Source organism: Oncorhynchus mykiss, chromosome 4 (genome assembly GCF_057628025.1).
Source record: "Oncorhynchus mykiss isolate SJ-2025 chromosome 4, ASM5762802v1, whole genome shotgun sequence".
NCBI lineage: Eukaryota > Metazoa > Chordata > Actinopteri > Salmoniformes > Salmonidae > Oncorhynchus > Oncorhynchus mykiss.
Window position 1 is genome coordinate 68586107 of NC_143025.1, and position 20279 is coordinate 68606385.

Here is a 20279-nt window from a genome sequence, read left to right on the forward strand (position 1 = left end):
GATGGACCCTTGTATGTATAATTGAAGTGACATTTAATTCAGGTTCATACCAGATGGGCCTTTTGTTCCTCTGGTTCATAGGTTTATTTTTATTTAACCTTTATTTAACTAGGCAAGTCAGTTAAGAACACATTATTTACAATGACAGCCTACCCCGGCCAAACCCTAATGACGCTGGGCCAATTCAAATCAAATTTTATTGGTCACATACACGTGATTAGCAGATGTTATTGCGGGTGTAGTGAACTGCTTGTGCTTCTAGCTCTGACAGTGCAGTAATATCTAACAAATGCCAAGATGCCGTGCCTTGACCGCTGCGCCACTCGGGAGCCCAGTCTGATGTCCTTGAGATAGAAGCTGTTTTTCAGTCTCTCGGTCCCAGCTTTGATGCACCTGTACTGACCTCGCCTTCTGGATGACAGCAAGGTGAACATGCAGTGGCTCAGGTGGTTGATGTCCTTGATGATCTTTTTGGCCTTCCTGTGACATTGGGTGCTGGAGGGTCGGTAGTTTTCCCCCGGTAATGCTTTGGGCAGACCGCACCACCCTCTGGAGAGCCTTGCGGTTGCGGTCAGTGCAGTTGCTGTACCAGGTGGTGATACAGCCAGACAGGATGCTTTCAATTGTGCATCTGTAAAAGTTTGTGAGGGTTGATGAGGCTCTGTTGCACCTTCTTCACCACACTGTCTGTCTGTGTGGTCCATTTCAGTTTGTCAGTAATGTGTACGCCAAGGAACTTGAAGCTTTCCACCTTCTCTACTGCGGTCCCGTCAATGTAGATAGGTGGGTGCACCCTCTGCTGTTTCCTGAAGTCCACGATCATCTCCTTTGTTTTGTTGACGTTGAGTGAGAGGTTATATTCCTGGCACCACACTCCCAGAGCCCTCACCTCCTCCCTGTAGGCTGTCTCATCATCGTTGGTAATTAAGCATCCTACTGTTGCAAACTTGATGATTGAGTTGGAGGCGGGGAGTACAGGAGGGGGCTGAGCACGCATCCTTGTGGGGCCCCAGTGTTGAGGATCAGCGGAGTGGAGGTGATGTTTCCTACCGTCACCACCTGGAGGCGGCCCATCAGGAAGTCCAGGACCTAGTTGCACAGGGCGGGGTTCAGACCCAGGGCCATGAGCTTAATGATGTGCTTGGAGGGTACTATGGTGTTGAATGCTGAGCTATAGTCACTAAACAGCATTCTTACATATGGAATCCTCTTGTCCAGATGGGATCGGGCAGTGTGCAGAGTGATGGCGATTGCATCGTCTGTGGATCTATTGGGGCGGTAAGCAAATTGAAGTGGGTCTAGGGTGGCAGGTAAGGTAGAGGTGATATAATTCTTGGCCTCTCTCTCAAAGCACTTCATGATGACAGAGGTGAGTGCTACAGGGCGATAGTCATTAAGTTCAGTCACCTTTGCCTTCTTGGGTACAGGAACAATGGTGGCCATCTTGAAGCATGTGGGGACAGCAGACTGGGATAGGGAGAGATTGAATATTCCCGTGAACACACCAGTCAGCTGTGCACCGCCCTATGGGACTCCCAATTACGGCCTAATGTGATTCAGCCTGGATTCTATTCAGGGACTGTAGTGACGCCGCTTGCACTGAGACGCAGTGCCTTAGACCGCTGCGCCACTCGGGCCAAGGTGGGTCTTTTGTTCCTCTGGTCATACCAGGTGGCCCTTGAAAAATATAAAAATGTCACTATCCATGAGTTTTTATTATTAGCCATCACATGGTTTCAATTTGAGCAGAATTTTAAAGACCACGTTCATGGTGGGAAAAACATGTCATAGCATAATCCAGAAATCCTGACAGTCAGCAGACACTAACATCAATGTCTATGGTCACACATAAAATCAGCAATCAATGGCTATGACAATGGCAATGCTTATGTCTTTGCGCCTGGTATTTGGTGACATGTCCTGCTGTCCAAAACGGACCGTTGCTCCGGAGTCTCTGCCCGGGAGTGACTTGAAGTCGCAGACCATTTGCAAATGACAGTCAAAATGTATCTTCTCTGTTCATTCCCATAACCAAGCTTTCTAACACCACTGTAGCAGTGGTAATTTCGGCATGTAAATGTTGGTGGGGCAAACTCAACATTTTTTTTAGATGCATGCCAGCAAAGCCACTACACAACAAAACACACAAAAAAATGAATTGCTGTAACGGTGAAAAACGGTGCCCAAAAACTTAAGCCCTACAGTACAAAATGCTCTCCCGACAGTGGAGCTTTCCTTTCAGCACCATGGAGTGACTCCTTCCTACGGCTACACCTGGCCATCAGCAGAGCCTCGTCTGGCAGCGAAACAGTTCATTCAGCCTCATTTACTGCTTAAAAAAAAAATAATAGCTGATATGCCTGACTTGCAGAAACAAATGTGGTTTCTACTGACTACTTGTGGATAAGTCGATAAGAATCACATTCTCCTTCAATAATAATGAAGGCCAACATAGTGTTTTGACTTTTGCACCATACACAAACATTAGTACATTTATGTTGAGTAAATTCATAAAGTTTGTTTTTGTATCATTAACACTTAGCTCCAAGTATAAGCAAGTGCACGCAAACGTGCTGCGACGAGGTAGGCCTATTCGTTCTGCACTTTCAAAATGGACACAGACAGAAATTCTGATAGATGTTGGTGCAGAAGATTCAGCAAGCTGTTGAGGCCTTAACTTTACTCTTCTTTGAGTCAGCACGGAGGAGGAGAGAGACGCAGATAGCCGACCATTTGAAATATTTTATCAGGCCTATGTGGTTTAAAAGGGACGGAAAATATGATCCACTTTTAAAGACAATATACCGACCCACAGACAAACAAAACAACCCTTGCTATATCAACTGGAATTACATGGGTCATATTACTGAACTTTTTGTTGAAAACATATATTTGAATGTGAAGAGACTGTCACATGGTAACAGACCCAACAACGTTATATAGTATCCCCTCCTCATGAAGAAAATCACATGAGCTAATTATAACATAAAGCAAGCAAAACAATTAAATCCTTCCAACACTGCCTAAATCTATCAATGCAACACAGTACTAATGAGATAGACCTATATAAGCAATAGGCCTATAACAATTGAGATGTACAAACTATGCCATGAGGGAACAATGAGCGGATTAGAGGCAAGCCGTAATTTCGAGGAGCAAGTTAAGACGGACGTAGTCAATATAACTATTTGTTCAGGACTTTTGAAATGTACAGCGACAGAATTCAGAACATGGGTCGCTCTTAGTTTTATCCCTGTACACCAAGTCAGAACAATATATAATGGGGGCAAATGAGCAGACAATGAAAGCTTTTACAATATTAGATGATGACATTTCTCTAAAATAGGCTTTGGGCTACATGTGCACCACTTATTCAGAACAGTAGGCAAAGTTCTGAGGGGGAGAGGGACCAAATTATTTGGGTGAGACACATGGGCTACTAATAGTTTACTACACAACATCCACTTAGTATTAATTTCTTAGCTACAGTATGCATATCTCCCTGGTATATTAAATCATGTATGTAGCAGCATACAATACATTTTTTGGATTGTGCTATGCTCACTTGAACAGGAAGGTGGCACGGCGGTCCTTCTTGTGGGCAAATTTTGTCATCAAAGTCTAGCATTCTGTCACGTTCGTCATAACGAGGAGACCAGCGTGATAAGCGCAGCGTGATAAGAATACATACTTTTTTAAATTAAGAATAAACACTGAACAAACTAAACAAAACGACCGTGACGCTACGTGACACGAGAACTGACATGCAACTACAAATAGACAATAACCCACAAAACCAACATGGAAAATGGCAACCTAAATAGGATCCCCAATCAGAGACAACGACAAACAGCTGCCTCTGATTGGGAACCAATTCAGGCCACCATAGACCTATATATATCTAGACAAACCAAAACCTCATAGATGTACAAAAAACCCTAGACAAGGTAACACCTAGAAAATACAAAAACTAAACCAACCACCCTTGTCACACCCTGACCTAACCAAAATAATAAAGAAAACAAAGATAACTAAGGTCAGGGCGTGACACATTCTCTGGATTCGTGGTGCTTTCATGACATCTGGGAAATATGGAAAAAAAATCATGATGTCGGTGATCTTCAGGTTGGAGCTCTAGAAAGAGGCCTGATTTCCCGACTTGGAATTCTGAGTTGGATGACCATTCAAAACCTATTTTCTCAGTCGGAGCTCATTTTTTTCTGAGTTCCCAGTTGTTTTGAACTCACTGAAGTCTGAGATTTCCCAATTCCGAGTTTCCAGTTGTTTTGAAAGCGATAGAAGTCATGCTGGATTGACAGAATTCTCAATGTATTCAGCCTTTTCTGGCCCATGGTGTTGTGTGTGAATGTTTATCCTCTTAAGCGATAGATGTTTTAAATCCTTAAATCCAGACTTGGACCACACACCCTCTCCACCAAATAGCAGGCAGAGGACGCAAAATAGTGATTGCTTTGCAACGCTTGCAGTTAGCCACTGATTCCTTCCAATCCACTCATTGTTGAAGTTGTGATTTCTGACTTCTTGTGTAATGTTTATGTCCAATGTCCGGTGAGCACCGATACGTTTTATCTATAATTTCTCTTCATATAAAAAGGGTTATAAATGATTTTCCAGTAGATTGTTGATATAATTCATGACTGCTTGTCAAGCTTGCTAGCTAAGATTTTGAAAGTATGATGTTGGCATGATCAGTCCAATCAACGCTATGGTAGATATAACGTGATTTCACATAATTGTATCTGTTGGTCAATGATCTTTATCTGTTGGACAATGAGCCTTCTTGGATGGGGACTTTGAATGTAAATCTATGGCAGCACCTAAGGGGGCTTGAATTGCTTAGCTCGCCCTGTAGATTCTGTGGTGACGTAGTGTCCACATGAGTGATAGAACACTCAACCAATCACTGCGCAATTAGAGAAGATTACAAACACATATGCGTTGTATTTTCTGATGGCTGCCCCTCAACCACAAAAAGCACTGAGCTAGGCTGAAACACCTGCATTTTGGACCTGCCTTATTCAAGAAAGCAAAAAAGAGACCACGTTTGTATGCAGCTTTATTAACTCAATATACAGTGCATTCTGAAAGTATTCATACCCCTTGTCTTTTCCAAATGTTGTTACATTACAGCCTTATTCTGAAATGTATTACTTTTTTTTATGGTTAATCAATCTACACACAATACCCCATAATTACAAAGCAAAAACCGTTTAAAAAAATAAATACAAATAAAACAGAAATAACTTATTTACATAATTATTCAGACCCTTTGCTATGAGACTCGAAATTGAGCTCAGGTGCATCCTGTTTCCATTGATCATCCTTGAGATGTTTTTACAACTTGATTGCCATCTACCTTGGGTAAATTCAATTGATTGGACATGATTTGGAAAGGCACACACCTGTCTATCTAAGGTCCCACAGTTGACAGTGCAGGTCAGAGCAAAAACCATGCCATGAGGTCGAAGGAATTGTCCGTAGAGCTCCGAGACAGGAACGTGTCGAGGCAAAGATCTGGGAAATGGTACCAAATCATTCCTGCAGCATTGAAAGTTCCAAAGAACACAGAGTCCTCCATCCTTCTTAAATGGAAGAAGTTTGGAACCACCAAGACTCGTCCTAGAGCTACCCGCCAGGCCAAACTGAGCAATCAGGGGACATAGGCCTTGGTCAGGGCCTAAGGCCTATGTCCCCTGATTGCTCAGTTTGGCCTGGCGGGTAGCTCTAGGACCAAGAACCTGATGTTCAGTCTGACAGAGCTTCAGAGTTCCTCTGTGGAGATGGGAGAACCTTCCAGAAGGACAACCATCTCTGCAGCACTCCACCAATCAGGCCTTTATATTAGAGTGGCAGACGGAAGCCACTCCTCAGTAAAAGGCACATGGCAGCCCGCTTGGAGTTTGCTAAAAGGCACCTAAAGAACTCTCAGACAATGAGAAACAAGATTCTGTGGCCTGACGAAACCAAGATTTAACTCTTTGGCCTGAATGCCAAGCGTCACGTCTGGAGGAAACCTGGCACTATCCCTATGGTGAAGCATGGTGGTGGCATCATCATGCTGTGGGGATGTTTTTAAGTGGCAGGGACTGGGAGACTGGTCAGGGTCGAAGGAAAGATGAATGTAGCAAAGTACAGAGAGATCCTTGATGAAAACCTGCTCTAGAGCACCAGGACCTCAGACTGGGGCAAAGGTTCACCTTCCAACATGACAACAACCCTAAACACACAGCCAAGACAGAGCAGGAGTGGTTTCGGGACAAGCCTCTGAATGTCCTTGAGTGGCCCAGCTAGAGCCCGGACTTGAACCTGATCGAACATCACTGGAGAGACTTGAAAATAGTTGTGCAGCGACGTTCCCCATTCAACCTGACAGAGCTTGAGAGGATCTGCTAAAAATAATGGGAGAAACTCCCCAAATACAGGTGTGCCAAGCTTGTAACGTCATACCCAAGAAGATTTGAGTCTGTAGTCACTGCTTCAACAAAGTACTGCGCAAATGGTCTGAATATTTATGTGAATGTGATATTTCATTTTTTATTTTTAATACATTTCCTCAAATTACTTTGTCATTATGGGGTATTGTGTGCACATTGATGAGAAAAAAACTATTGAAACCATTTTAGAATAAGGCTGTAAAGTAACAAAATGTGGAAAGAGTCAAGGGGTCTGAATACTTTCAGAATGCACTGTATTTTGTTTTTGACATTGTTAGCAAACTGATACATGACACAGATGAATGCCAAAATAACATGCAAAACAGGCCAAATATATATATATATATATATATATATATATATATATATATATATATATATATATATATATATATATATATATTTAGCTACACAGGTGGGGCTAAAACAGCTGGGGTTCTGCTCCACCTGCCCTGAATGATGGGTCGCCATTGCGCTATAGCAAATAGCAGCCACATTATGTGGTGTATAATGAGGTGTTGTAATGGGCGCTTTTTTTGTGCCTTCTGCCCAGCTGCGGCTTCCATGGATTTAGAAACCTGAGAATGTCGCGCAACAAAGCTAACTGTGACATCGTACAGATCCAATTCAATTACTAAATGATTATAATTCCTAATGGTATGGTGGAAGTGAGTTACGTGTGCCAGTGGCTCTTGAAAAGTAACCTTTTGAAAATTGGTAAATCTGAGGATGAGTTGAAGACCCACGTTTTCAAATGCATCAATACGCCCTGGCCTGATACAAGTGTAACATCCCATCTATACATCTGTTGTAGCTATTAAGGCCTACAATTAACTGAGCAAATATATATTTTTTTGGCCTGTCATTGAGGTGGATGGTTTCATTACACATTGTCTAAAAACGTTAGCTTTCTAGTGCGAGACCATGTGTCACTAACGAACGATTCCACCTTTGAACAACCTCAATGCTATTTAGGAAATTATGCAGTTTATTTGAATAACAGCAAATTATTATCGCAATATTTTTTATTAATCTACCAGGCATATAGACCGGTGCGAATATAACCGTACTGTAGAGTTAGGGCTACTATAACACCTTCCCTCCGGAGAGCCCTCCAAATCCTGCATTTTGATTGGTCAGAGTCATCATCGGAAGGCCTCCATGTGTGAGTTGTGTGATGTAAATGCACCCTGCCCCCATCCCCTGCACATCCACTAAAGCGCCACCGACATAGGCTACCATGCGAAAGAAGGCGCTTTATATGAGAGCCAATAATACAGATAGCCAACAACATTTTTAAAGGTATTTTTCTAAACGGTATGAATAGTTGTTGTATTACCTACTGACTGAATGTTGGCTCTGCCCTATTTTGTGTAAACGTACTTCCTGACTATAAGGTATAGAGAGATAGGCAACGTCGGCCCAGCATCATGGTGGCTGGCGAGTTAGTACAGGAGCATTTGCGGCTTGACAAAGCATCTGAAATAGACATCAAGACGCCGGTGCATAACGGAGTAGTCCCAACCGGGGATCAGTACTCCGACCTAACGAATGGAGCGGCACATCTGACAGAACTGGACTCGAAGGCGTTGGAACAGGAGATACCTCCAGATGAGAAACAGGCTATGCTTCCTGGAGATGAAAAATGTATCGAAACTAAGCTCTTTTGGAGAAGATTCGCCGTTTTAGCTGTGTTCAGCCTCTACTCCCTCGTCAACGCATTTCAATGGATCCAGTACAGCATCATCACCAACATTTTCGCCCACTTCTACAATGTATCCAGCGACAAGATCGATTGGCTGTCAATTGTATACATGGTGGCGTATGTCCCTTTGATCTTCCCCGCAACATGGTTACTGGATAAAAAAGGACTGAAATTGACAGCCCTTATGGGCGCGGGCTTGAACTGCGTCGGTGCGTGGGTGAAATGCGCCAGCGTCCGGACCGATCTTTTCGGTGTAACAGTGACTGCACAGATCATATGTTCCGTAGCCCAAGTCTTCATCCTCGGGCTGCCCTCTAGGATTGCATCAGTGTGGTTTGGCCCGAAGGAGGTGTCTACCGCATGTGCAACAGCCGTGCTAGGTAACCAGGTGTGTAGGCCTATTGAGTCACGTGATGAGGGGCTCCTAATGAATCCTTTAGCCTAATCACATTGTAAACGTTACAGGCTAATGCTGTGGACATGTTTTACTGCTGTCTAAAAATGACATTTCTGTATTTTGATGGAGTATGTGTGACATTTATGAATTTATCTGATCCCTCTTTAGCTGGGCGTTGCTATTGGCTTCCTGCTTCCCCCTGTCCTGGTCCCCAACACCGTGGAAGACATAGAGCTGATGGGACACAACATCAGCGTTATGTTTTATGGGACGGCTGTAGTCTCCACTGCTCTGTTCATCTTGACTGTAATTGGTAATTCAGTTGAGACGAGCCTTGTCAGGCCATCTGAAATGCACCCGGTGGACAGCACATCATAGTCACTGTAGCAACAAACTCCATAGGTCCAGAAGACTGCACTTATATTTTCCACAGGCTACGGATACCATACAAACATACCAACCATTCAAACATACCAACGTAAACCAGGATTGCATAGGAGTCATTGCAGTCATATGCTACTGAGTGCTTTTGAAGCAAGAAACAGAGAAACACTTGTCCATTATGTTGTAAAACTGTAAATACAGTGTTAGTGTTGACTATGCCACTTCTCTCCTAGGCATAAAATACAGACCCCCACTACTTTCCAGACAAACGTGTTGATGTTGTCTGTGTCTCTTTGCTCCTAGTCATGGAAGACAGACCCCCACTACCTCCCAGCCAAGCTCAGGCTGTCCTACTTGACTGTGCTCCTGAAGACTACTCCTACCGACAGTCCATCATCAACCTGTTCAAGAACAAACCTTTCATCCTACTGCTCATCAGTTATGGTGAGACACCTGACTTATAATCTTCCCTTATCTTACACCTTATCTTGTAACTACACTATAACTATGGCATTACTTCTGTATTACGTGCAATAACCTAAAGCTTCTGAAAAGTTATGGTGAGACACCTGACTACTTGCCAGTAGCCTGGACTCAGGTCTGTGCTTTAGCTAACTCATCTGTTGTGTTTGTTGTCGTCACAAAGTTTATGACATGACAATGAAAGTTTGAGGTGTTGACCAAAGCACACACAGATCTGGGGCTAGGCCAATTATCCTGTGTGCTGTCCTTCAAAGTCTCTTGTAGCATGCTGTCCATTCCACTGATTGTTTCCTGGGCATAGTTGTTCATTATGAGATCATTCTGTCTTTAACCCCATACACTCCAAGGCAGACTGACTGCTCAGTCGGTGCTCAGTCCGGTTATTAGCTAATCCTTTTTTTGAATTTGAGTTTCTTTTGTTGGTCTTCAGTTAAACTTCATGGTTTTGTGTGTACTATACAGATTATTGAAGTTTATCACTATGTCGGGATAAAACAGTCAAATAAATACATTTTCTTTTAGGTATCATGACTGGTTCTTTCTACTCTGTGTCAACACTTCTCAATCAGATGATTATGGCTTGTTACGAGGTAAGTGGAGTACAAAATGTGTGTTCCAATTACGGAAAATCAGGATTATTTGATGGGTTGATTTACTACATGCATAGCTAGATCAAACACAAGCTCTGGAACGGCACAAAAGTAACACACTTAATGGAAAAGGCTTTCTCTGGAAACAGATGGAGTTACATGAGCGCTCAAACCACGACAGGGCACGAATCCATTGTCTCCTGTTTGTAGTTCATAACCACTTTTCACGCATGCCTGCTACCCTTGGAGGAGAGAGACAGTCAGGGTTGGTTGAAAGACTGAAAGACAAGCAACATTCCGTGAACTCTAGTAGCAGCCTCCTCTCACTGTAAAATGTTAAATGATGTAAACATCACTTTCCCACCAGACTTTCCATAAATCCCTGAACTGTACCCCCTAAACCGACAGACCATGTGACCAGCTTTAAGGTTATACATGCATCCAGCTTGGCTGTCGAAACGTTGGTTATTAAAGTATTGCATCTGAGCTCCTAGAGCGTGCGGCTGTCCTTTCTAAAGTATGCATGCATCCAGGCCATATTTTGTCTGGTGTCCTCTTGAGCCTCAAGTTTTAGCTTATGGCCTAAACTCACCAAAGGCAAGCATGCAAGGGGTGTATGTGATCTATTTTTGAATACATTGTTTTGAATTATAATGACCCAATTGAGGGCGGGTGGGTTGTCTGCTTTGACGCCTCGCTCAGTGAGAAAGTGTCTCTATTTTTGCGTTTTATCGCAGGCGCTGCAGTCACACACAAAAAAACAATACAAATGTTGTCATTATTAACGTTTTTTTAGAGCTCATTTGAACTGGAAGAGGTGGCTATGGGTTGATGCTTTACGATACATGCTATATTAGACCAATTCATCCATGTATGGAAACCAAACATCCCTATCAGCAAAGATGATTGGAGTTATGGACTATCCTGCTAGCATGTAGTCACTGTTCTGCCTGTCCTGTCCTTTCCATTCGCCTATCTCTGCTTGCTCTGCCTGCCCGCTTCTGGTGAGTTTTTCCGCTTTAGCCATGTTAGTCCAAGAGCCACCCATCAAACATATAGATAATATTATGAACAGTAACACTGTCTCATTCAGAACGTGTAAAACTGCAATCTTTAATCAAAGTTACTATATTTAGCATCGAAATCACAGGGTAATTTCCCTAGCAACGTTCTGACGTTGCCATTTTTCACCTTGGTTACTTTTGTTGCACACTGGCACACAGAACAGAGAACTGTTTGTCCGTTCAGTGTTCGCCCTTGCATAAGGTCAAGCAACACGTTACCCGTCCTTCACTGATCCAGATGAACCCTGAAATAAGGAAATATATTTCAACCATGTGCATTGGTTTTCTCAGTTAATTGAAGTCACTTTGGCAGATATATTTAGCCTACAAGGCCATCATTGCTTTGTTTTTCCTGCTAGCAGAACTAAAGGCAGCACAGCGTTCGCTAGCTAATACAGCTCACAAAACATTCAAGGTGCCGACAGCTACAAAAAGCGCTGGTTTGGCGTCTGAGAAAAATTCATTTAGCACGTTTAAACAACTTCTAATCTTTTATTATTTTGGGATTCCTCTGTTCCGATAAATATGTTGCTTTCTGTAAGCATGAACAGCGTCACATGTGTGACATGTCAACCTCATAATGTTTCTGGGAGAAATGACCCAAAATGCGCTATGATTTTGAAATTGTACCTCTGATGCATAATATTGAACTAATGTTAAACTTTTACAAGTCTTCAACCACATATTCAAAAAGCTATCTATGTAATGATGTTGAAACTTTGCAGTTTTGTTTCCTGGGTCACGGAATGGCTTTTCTGATGAGTGGTGGCCCTTTTTTGGTGGGTGGCCCTTCATGCGAATATGAGAGTGGGACGCATGTCCCAGGAAAAGCCTGCTGTACCCTCCACTAACATCAACCTCCTCACCCCAGAACCAGGAGCTGAATGCAGGCAGGATTGGCCTGACCCTGGTGGTGGCTGGAATGGTGGGCTCCATCATCTGTGGACTGTGGCTGGACCACACCAAAACCTACAAGTAGGTACCGTCCCCAAGCCCAACTGCCAGTGACATAAATCACTGCATTCTTCGGTGACACAGTTACTAAACTATATTGCACATGATGCAATTGTGAGTTGCAGAAGGCAGTTGCAGTATGTCTATCTAAAGCCTTACGGTTATTTCTGGAGGCTTTGTGCGCTGCGGTGGCTTTTTTGTGGGCATACAGTACTCTGCGGTTACTAGAAAGGAAAGTGTTGTAAAGACAAACTGAAGTGTATGAGTTCCAACTCATCCTTTAGATAAGCAGCCTGCTGTACGTTCCAAAAATGATGTCCTGCCAGTTCAGATCTAATTAACACAGGTTTGTAGTAACATACTCTTAATGCAACTCAGTTTTAGTAATCAGATTTAGGGAGATTTCTCACATGCATGACTAAGCATTCTCATTTGCTCTGAAAGTCACCCTCTGCTTAACTTATTATCCTCTGGAGAACTGTGATGCGTTCTGATATGCTATTCATACAGGTGCTGGGTTGGGAATGAAACCAATGGTTAGAATCAGTGACATTTTCAGCAAGCTATGAAGTCATTCATTACAAAGTCAACTTATATGGGCTATGTGCAGTAAGTCCCTGAGACATAGAGAGAATGATGAACGTGAGAGTGACGTTGTACATTTTCCCTGCCCACGATTACCGGCCTTTTCCCTCTTCAATTGTGAGCCTCTGTATAGAACATCCACTTTTATTCCCAACGATGTTCTGTCCTGTGCTTGTTCCTCAGAATGACCACTCTGATAGTGTACATCCTGTCTTTCATTGGTATGGTGCTGTTCAGCTTCACTCTGAACCTCAACCGTATTTACCTGGTGTTCTTCACTGCTGGGGTGCTGGGGTAAGATAACCCTTCTTTGTATTTTTTTGTATTGTTTCACCTTTATTCATACAGGTAAGTCAATTAAGAACCCTTTCTTGTCGACCATGACGACCTGGTTTGTTCTAAAGTTGTAAATAAGTGCTTGAAATGATAATTAAGAAGTAATAAAGTTGTAATTGCCAGTGTCAACATTGTGCCAACAGGAAGATCTAGTGAACAGTATGGCGTTTAAAAAACAGGCACCTCCTTTTTCTTGTCGTTGCTTATTTTGTCACCAGTTCCTCTTGCTCTTGTATGTTTTGAAGGTAAATAGTCACACGCACAATGCCACTTTATTACCTATGTGGTGGCCAGAGGCTATGTTCAACCAAAACAACGGCATCGCGATAAAGCCGTCTGTTTTCCCTGAGGGCAGCCATGGTTCACTGATATGATTTTGTCATTCTGTAGGTTCTTCATGACAGGTTACCTTCCGCTTGGCTTTGAGTTTGGGGTTGAAATTACATATCCTGAATCAGAAGGGACATCCTCTGGTCTCCTTAATGCTTTTGCACAGGTAAGCCCCAAACACGTGCTAACAATCACAAGTCTTTTTCATTGTTTGTGGAACCATGTGTGACTGCCTACAGAGATTTTTTCAGGTAAATACTTTTGTTCATTCTCATACAAAACACAAAATGTGTCCTCCTCTTAACCGTATATTGTGTAACCTTACCCTAACCACACCCATTTTCAAACAAGTATATATCCACACATTATATACTTTCTATTCTGATTCTTCATACATTTTAAGCTTCTCTGCCAAGTGGGAAGACAATCTGTTTTGTCAGTCAGTATAATCCTTGTATACCATTGAGAAAATACAGGTGTCCAATGTTTTCTCACTCTCATTTTACCTTCTTCCCTCAGATCTTTGGGATTCTTTTCACTTTGATCCAGGGGAAACTGACAACAAACTATAGGCCCCTGGCTGGGAACCTGTTCCTCTGTGTCTGGATCTTCCTGGGTATCTTTCTCACAGGTTGGTTGGCTCACTGCTCTGATCTGTTCTGCACTCATCTGTTCTGCTCTGTTCTGTGGAGTATGGATGTCTTCCATATGATTCCCCTTCTGCTATGAAAACTGAAACAGACTGAGAATACAATAGAATACAATAAAATACATAACAATACTATGAAGGCTACGCCACAAATGTTTATGTTTATATATTGTTTGAGGCTCTCTTAATTACTTTATTTTGTTTGTTTCAGCCTTAATAAAATCAGAACTGAAAAGGAACAATGTCAACATGGGCATTGACAGCAAAACTCTTCAAGCAGTAAGTCACGTTCTCTCCTTTTCCCTCAGAGAGATTTTCTCTTTTCTTTTTTCTTTCTGCTGAAAGGTCAACCCCTCAATCACTTGTGACCTTTTCCTTGAATGATGTATCACACGACAGAGGTCAGGTCACTAGTCTGCTTGTTCTTTCACATTGACAGCCATTTTGAAGCTGTCTCATATGTCATGAGATTGCCCACATCAAGACCCCGGTAAACATCAAAAGACAGAACAGTCTTTCTGCCGGGCTTGTCTAATGTGAATCTGTATCATGCAGAGAGCAGAGTGAAAGAAAATAAAACCTTTTAATAAATAGTCTTCAGGCAGTTGAGATGCCCTATGATGTTAGAATTTGGCTCTGTGATTATGCACCTCACTGTGTTGGTTTAATGAACAGTGATTGGCTTATGCCATTGTTACTAGCCACTTAAGTGATGAGAAGACTCTTCTCATGAAAGGACTATGTAAGACTTGAATTAAAGATATCTTCCTCTTCTTGTCTCAGGTCACTACTAAGTGCCTATCAGACAAGCCAACCAATGGCGCCAAGATGGAAACATCAGTCAGCTTTTCCCAGGAGACCTCACTGTAACCCAAAGAGGTCGCTTAACAATCTACTGAACATTTCGGAGGCCTACAGCGCATTCAACAAAGTTTCCTGAGGTTACTTGAAATCTCCCTTTTCTCTGGATTGTATCTTGTAATGTGTTATTATGATAATGTTTTTACTGTAGTGGTTTTAGCTGAGCCATGATTTGTTTACAGACAGGTAAAACTATAAGCACTCAAATTCACCTTTCAGACTTCCCATAGTCCCCCTGCTTCTTCTGCTTGATGATCCACTACTGTCTCTACAATCACCATCATCTCTGGTTCATGAATTGGTGCTTATTTAAACCTATTTAAGGCATTATACAGAACCACACGGGAGCATAGAATGTAGGATCTCTGACCTGCCTCGGCCTGTGAGGATGATCATTGTTACTTCTTGTCTTGAGATTTAAGCCATTCGTACAAATATGGACCAAATATGACACACAAGGTGCAAGGCATATGTCAAATGTGCAACATGCACAGTCTACTTTTCTGTATATTACTAACATGAATGCTTTTGAAAGTGTTAAAACATTGATACGTTTGTTGAATACATGGCACAGATAATTGTTCTGCCGAGATAGGTAGCTAATGGTATAGCAGCGCCACCTAGAGGGATATTGTGGAAATACTAAGAATGCTGTGTGGATGATGAAGCACAAACAGGAGTCATAATGACTGTAGCATCACAATTCAAACATCTCCAAACCTTCATAGGAGCTTATATAGCTCACTCTGTGTCTTTAAGGACTATGCCCAGTAGCCATCTCCCAGCACATTTCTAAACCACTATATTGGCTCTTGTATTTCCTTTGTTTTAACAGGAATAATTCCTCTCGTCCAATCATTAATCAGAAGATCCAATCCACAGGCGTTTGTTTATATGTTATCCTGCTTCCTGCAGGATATGTGCTTATAATTATTCATATTTGAGTGTCAGAGCGAATGTTATTATTTAGCTACTTATGACGAGAAAAAATATTTATTTGGTTGACAGATGTTTTCCTTTCTTTTCTAGCATTTTACTTAGTTCTGAATAATGAAGAAGTACCATTCTATATGGACATTCATAACATTTCCTTTCTTTTTTAAAATTTTGATAATGAACTTATTACATCTTATATAGCAATGTAGTTATGTCTCAATTATTTATTTATCTTACTTAAGATGTATTCCATTTACCAAGCACTTGATATTTCAAAGACCACTGAAATGAATAATGTTATTAAATGGAATCCTTGCATAGACACTCATTCTTATTTGTCCCTAATTAAGAATGAGTACATCCAAACTGAACTAATTTAATACAGTATTTACACTGCATCGCCAAAAGTATGTAGACACCTGCTCATCGAACATCTCATTCCAAAATCATGGGCATTAATATGGAGTTGGTCCCCCCTTTGCTGCTATAACAGCCTCCACTTCTCTGGGAAGGCTTTTCACTAGATGTTGGAACATTGCTGCTGGGACTTGCTTCCATTCAGCCACAAGAGCATTAGTGAGTTCGCCCAATGATGTTGGGCCTGGCTCGCAGTCGACGTTCCAATTCATCCCAAAGGTGTTCGATGGGGTTGAGGTCAGGGCTCTGTGCAGGCCAGTAAAGTTCTTTGATACCGATCTCAACAAACCATTTCTGTATGGACCTCACTTTGTGCATGGGGGCATTGTCATGCTGAAACAGAAAAGGGCCTTCCCCAAACTGTTGCCCCAAAGTTAGAAGCACAGAATCGTCTAGAATGTCATTGTATGCTGTAGCATTAAGATTTCCATTCACTGGAACTAAGGGGCCTAGTCCCAACCATAAAATGCAGCCCCAGACCATTATTTCTCCACCACCAAGTGGAAACCCATTTCATGAAGCTCCCGACAGACAGTTATTGTGCTGACGTTGCTTCCAGAGGCAGTTTGGAACTCTGTAGTAATTGTTGAGAGCGAGGACATGATTTTTACGCACTTCAGCACTCAGCGGTCCCATCCTGTGAGCTTCTGTGGCCTACCAATTCCTCAGCTAAGCTGTTGTTGCTCCTAGACGTTTCCACTTCACGATAACAGCACTTACAGTTGCCTGCGGCAGCTCTAGCAGGGCTGAAATTTGGACGAACTGACTTGTTGGGAAGATGGCATCCTATGATGGTGCCACGTTGAAAGTCACTGACCTCTTCAGTAAGGCCATTCTACTGCCAATGTTTGTCTATGGAGATTGCATGGCGGTGTACTCGATTTTATACACCTTTTCAGCAACGGGTGTTGCTGAAATAGCCAAATCAACTCATTTGAAGCGGTGTCCACATACTTTTGGTTATGTAGTGTATGTGCAATACACCATATGGTAGCCTGGCGGTTAGAGCGTTGGGTCAGTAACCAAAAGATTGCTGGTTCGAATACCCTAGCCGACAAGGTAGAACATCCATCAATGTGCCCTTGAGCAATGCACGTAACCCTACTCCAGGGGTGCCGTGCTACTATGGCTGACCTTGTAAAACCGCACATTTTACTGCACCTATCTGGTGTATGTGACAATAAACCATCTACTATTTTATGACTTTGACACGCCGCTATCTAAAGTCTCTGACAGCGTGATTATAATTTAGCAATGTAATCCACAGTATAGTCAGTGCCAGCACTGTTACCCTGCAGATGCTACATAATGTGTATGATGTTGCACAATCCATTCAAAGTGCCCCAGAGTGTACTGTAAAACTAAGGTGTTTGTATTGCTTGTGTTTTTTTTGTCCTTTGAGTTTTGTATGTGGAAAGGGGCCACATGGATACTAGCTTATCTGTAGATAATGTCAGTTGAAAGTGAAAACAATACAATAAAATTATTTTCCGCTCAGTATTGTCAGTGGTTGTTGTTATTTTGTATCTGTTTTATTACTTGGAGTCAATGAGGTGGTTACAGAAGAGTTGTAGTAATGACTTAGACATTGTAACAACGGTTTCCTCATGTGGTGACCATTATGCAAATATATTTAATAAGCATACTGTATTCTAATAACTTGATGGTCCAACAAATTATGGTTTTTGTGACAGTATCATAAGTGATTGAAATGCTAGCACTAGGTTGAAAACGTGTAGAGAAAGTTAAAAAACCCAATTAGAATTGGCTGACATTGTCCAGAATATGTGCATATTTGACCAACTAGCCTGTTGCTGGAGTGCATATTCTCACATTTCTAAACAAGTAGGCCTAACCTTGATATCCCGCTAGGGTAGGCTATTTTGATACATAAATAAAATGTCCTCCTATCACTTAACAATATGTATTGTTTCTATGCATTAACAACCAAGCCTTTGATCATCTTGGACAATATGTAAGTATGTCCATACGTTTACTTTCTGAATAGCCACTGACCATTTCACGTCAGACACCAACTGGTTACCTTGAATCAGTGTGAAGTTGTTACATTGTAACAACCTTTATGACAGTACGACTTTAAAAGTGTTGACCGATGGTAAGAAAAAAAAAATCAATTTGTTGCAAATTTCACTTGTTGACGCCCTCATCCGCTATCGCCACCAATCACAGCAAGGGATTAGTTCCTTATTTGGTATGAATTCTACTTAAGTCCGCCTCTCTTTGTTGCTACACCCAATGAAATAATTTAGAACGCGTCTGGCTGCCGGGGTTACTATAGACAGAACAACATAGTGACATCATTTAAGAAAAAGATTAACCATGTGATGGATGACTAAATTACCAAAGAGGAGTTTTCATAATGAGGACAAAGCTTTCGAATTGCCTACTCGATATTGGGGAAATATGTAGACTACGAACGGATCGAAATGCATTGCAGGGGTTGTCTCAAGCTGTGGGGGTCATACGTTCCGGCAGTGTTCTGAGCAAAGGATGAAGTTAAAGAGGAGCGAGCCAAGCCGTGAATATTCTACTACGGGTAACCAGCAAACTACATTGTTATGAATGGTCCACACACTATGCGGTATTTAAGTAGGCTATGCTTTGCGGTTTGATTACTTGGTGGGATCTTTCAGCCTTTTTAATGAGTAAAGATTATGCTTAGCTGAATATGAAATGCACATTTTTTCTGGTGCATTTCTACCTAAAAAAGCTTGACATATGCGATTTTTTTCTTAATTTCGTTTATTTGAGTGATTGCAGTACCGTTATCTGGACGTACGGGAGTGGATATTGGTACAGCAACATGTTATAGGAATTCTGGGTTATTGACAAAAGCAAGTGGAATCATCGCGGGCTGCCATCTGCAAGGACCTCCACTTTTGAATTGAACGATGACTGGACCCAACGCCACTAGCACTTGTTCACCTGCAGCTAAGATGGGGAGGCACCGATCCAAAAGTACCAGTGGCAGTACGTACTGCAACTCGAGCCCGGGCGCTGAATCTGCCACCCTTAGCACCCCCAACAACGCTGGACGTTCATCGGGAGAAGAAGATGAGAAAGATGGGGGTGTGCTCTTTTACGTGAACAGAACTGGTTTTCCCATTGAGGGTGTCACTTGGGAGAGGATGTGGACTCATGTAGCCAAAGTACACCCCGATGGACAAGACATGGTCAGCAAGATAAGGAATGCTGCATACCTTCCCAAAGTAAGTATAGCCTCAAAGCTAGACTGATAAGCAGTGATATTGTCCTAAAAATCCTGTGCAATTACCATGTAATAACCAACACTGACATATGCTTCAAATTGCAATTCAACAAATATCATTTGCAATTCCATCCATGCAAAGAATCCATCAAATCACATGCACCGAATACAGTAAATTGCTTACTTTCAAGCCCTTAACCAACAATGCAGTTGTAAGAAAATACCTATGAAAAGTTAGAAATAAAAGTAACAAATTATTAAAGAGCAGCAGTAAAATAACAATAGCGAGGCTATATACAGTGGGTACCGGTACAGAGTCAATGTGCTGGGGCACCGGTTAGTCGAGGTAATTGAGGTAATATGTACATGTAGGTAGAGTTGTTAAAGTGACTATGCATCGATAATAACAGAGAGTAGCGTTCACAGAACCATAACAGGATGAGTTGAAGATTTCCTCCTGAAAGTCTTTCCTTATTATCCTGTTGAGGAATGAAGCATTAAGGCATGCAGATTATTTCAGCCTGCCCTGGCATCCAACAGGACACTACATTGCCGGAGTAATTTCATCAGAGGCCAGACATAACCGGGACTGAGTGTCGCCAAGCAGGGATCAGTGTTGAGAGCCTCTTTCTCTGTCACTGGTGGGAGTGGGACTGTGCTGAGAAAGGAGACTCTGGAGCATTACTCATTTGTACGCCGGCAATTAGTGCATGTGATGGCAAATCCCAAACTCATAGCACACTGTCAGCTATATAAAGCATATGACAACAATGCACGCAGGAACCTTTGTAATTGCCACGGTCTGTGTCCATTCTTGGTGCTGCTTCTGCACTAGTTGTTTGAGCTATGACCAGGGGCTGCTTTGGTGCTGCATCATCAAGGGACAGTGTGAAACTTGCTTTTA

The 20279-nt window shown here is 42.2% G+C and overlaps 2 protein-coding genes across 2 annotated transcripts in view; both read left to right on the forward strand.

Moving 5' to 3' along the window:
* Positions 1–7636: 7636 nt before the first annotated feature.
* LOC110522250 (choline/ethanolamine transporter FLVCR1) lies at positions 7637–17643 on the forward strand. The gene is made up of 10 exons (XM_021600482.3): positions 7637–8548; positions 8726–8870; positions 9245–9385; positions 9947–10014; positions 11950–12053; positions 12801–12911; positions 13344–13449; positions 13803–13914; positions 14144–14211; positions 14716–17643. Exons 1-10 carry the CDS (start codon positions 7886–7888, stop codon positions 14800–14802), a joined length of 1605 nt encoding a protein of 534 aa, XP_021456157.3. The 5' UTR covers positions 7637–7885; the 3' UTR covers positions 14803–17643.
* A 771-nt stretch (positions 17644–18414) lies between these two features.
* Positions 18415–20279, forward strand: part of LOC110522251 (tubulinyl-Tyr carboxypeptidase 2) — a 39156-nt gene continuing 37291 nt past the window's right edge. Inside the window, exon 1 of the mRNA XM_036975823.2 lies at positions 18415–19376. Coding sequence (XP_036831718.1) covers positions 19059–19376 — 318 coding nt within the window. The 5' untranslated portion in view covers positions 18415–19058. The remainder of the gene's footprint in view (positions 19377–20279) is intronic.

Bases quoted from the DNA above. Each gene is read 5' to 3' on its own strand.
- LOC110522250 (XM_021600482.3), top strand. From the start codon at position 7,886: ATGGTGGCTGGCGAGTTAGTACAGGAGCATTTGCGGCTTGACAAAGCA. The intron at 10,015-11,949 runs GTAAGTGGAGTA...TCCTCACCCCAG, and splicing joins TGATTATGGCTTGTTACGAG to AACCAGGAGCTGAATGCAGG. The intron at 14,212-14,715 runs GTAAGTCACGTT...TTCTTGTCTCAG, and splicing joins ACAGCAAAACTCTTCAAGCA to GTCACTACTAAGTGCCTATC.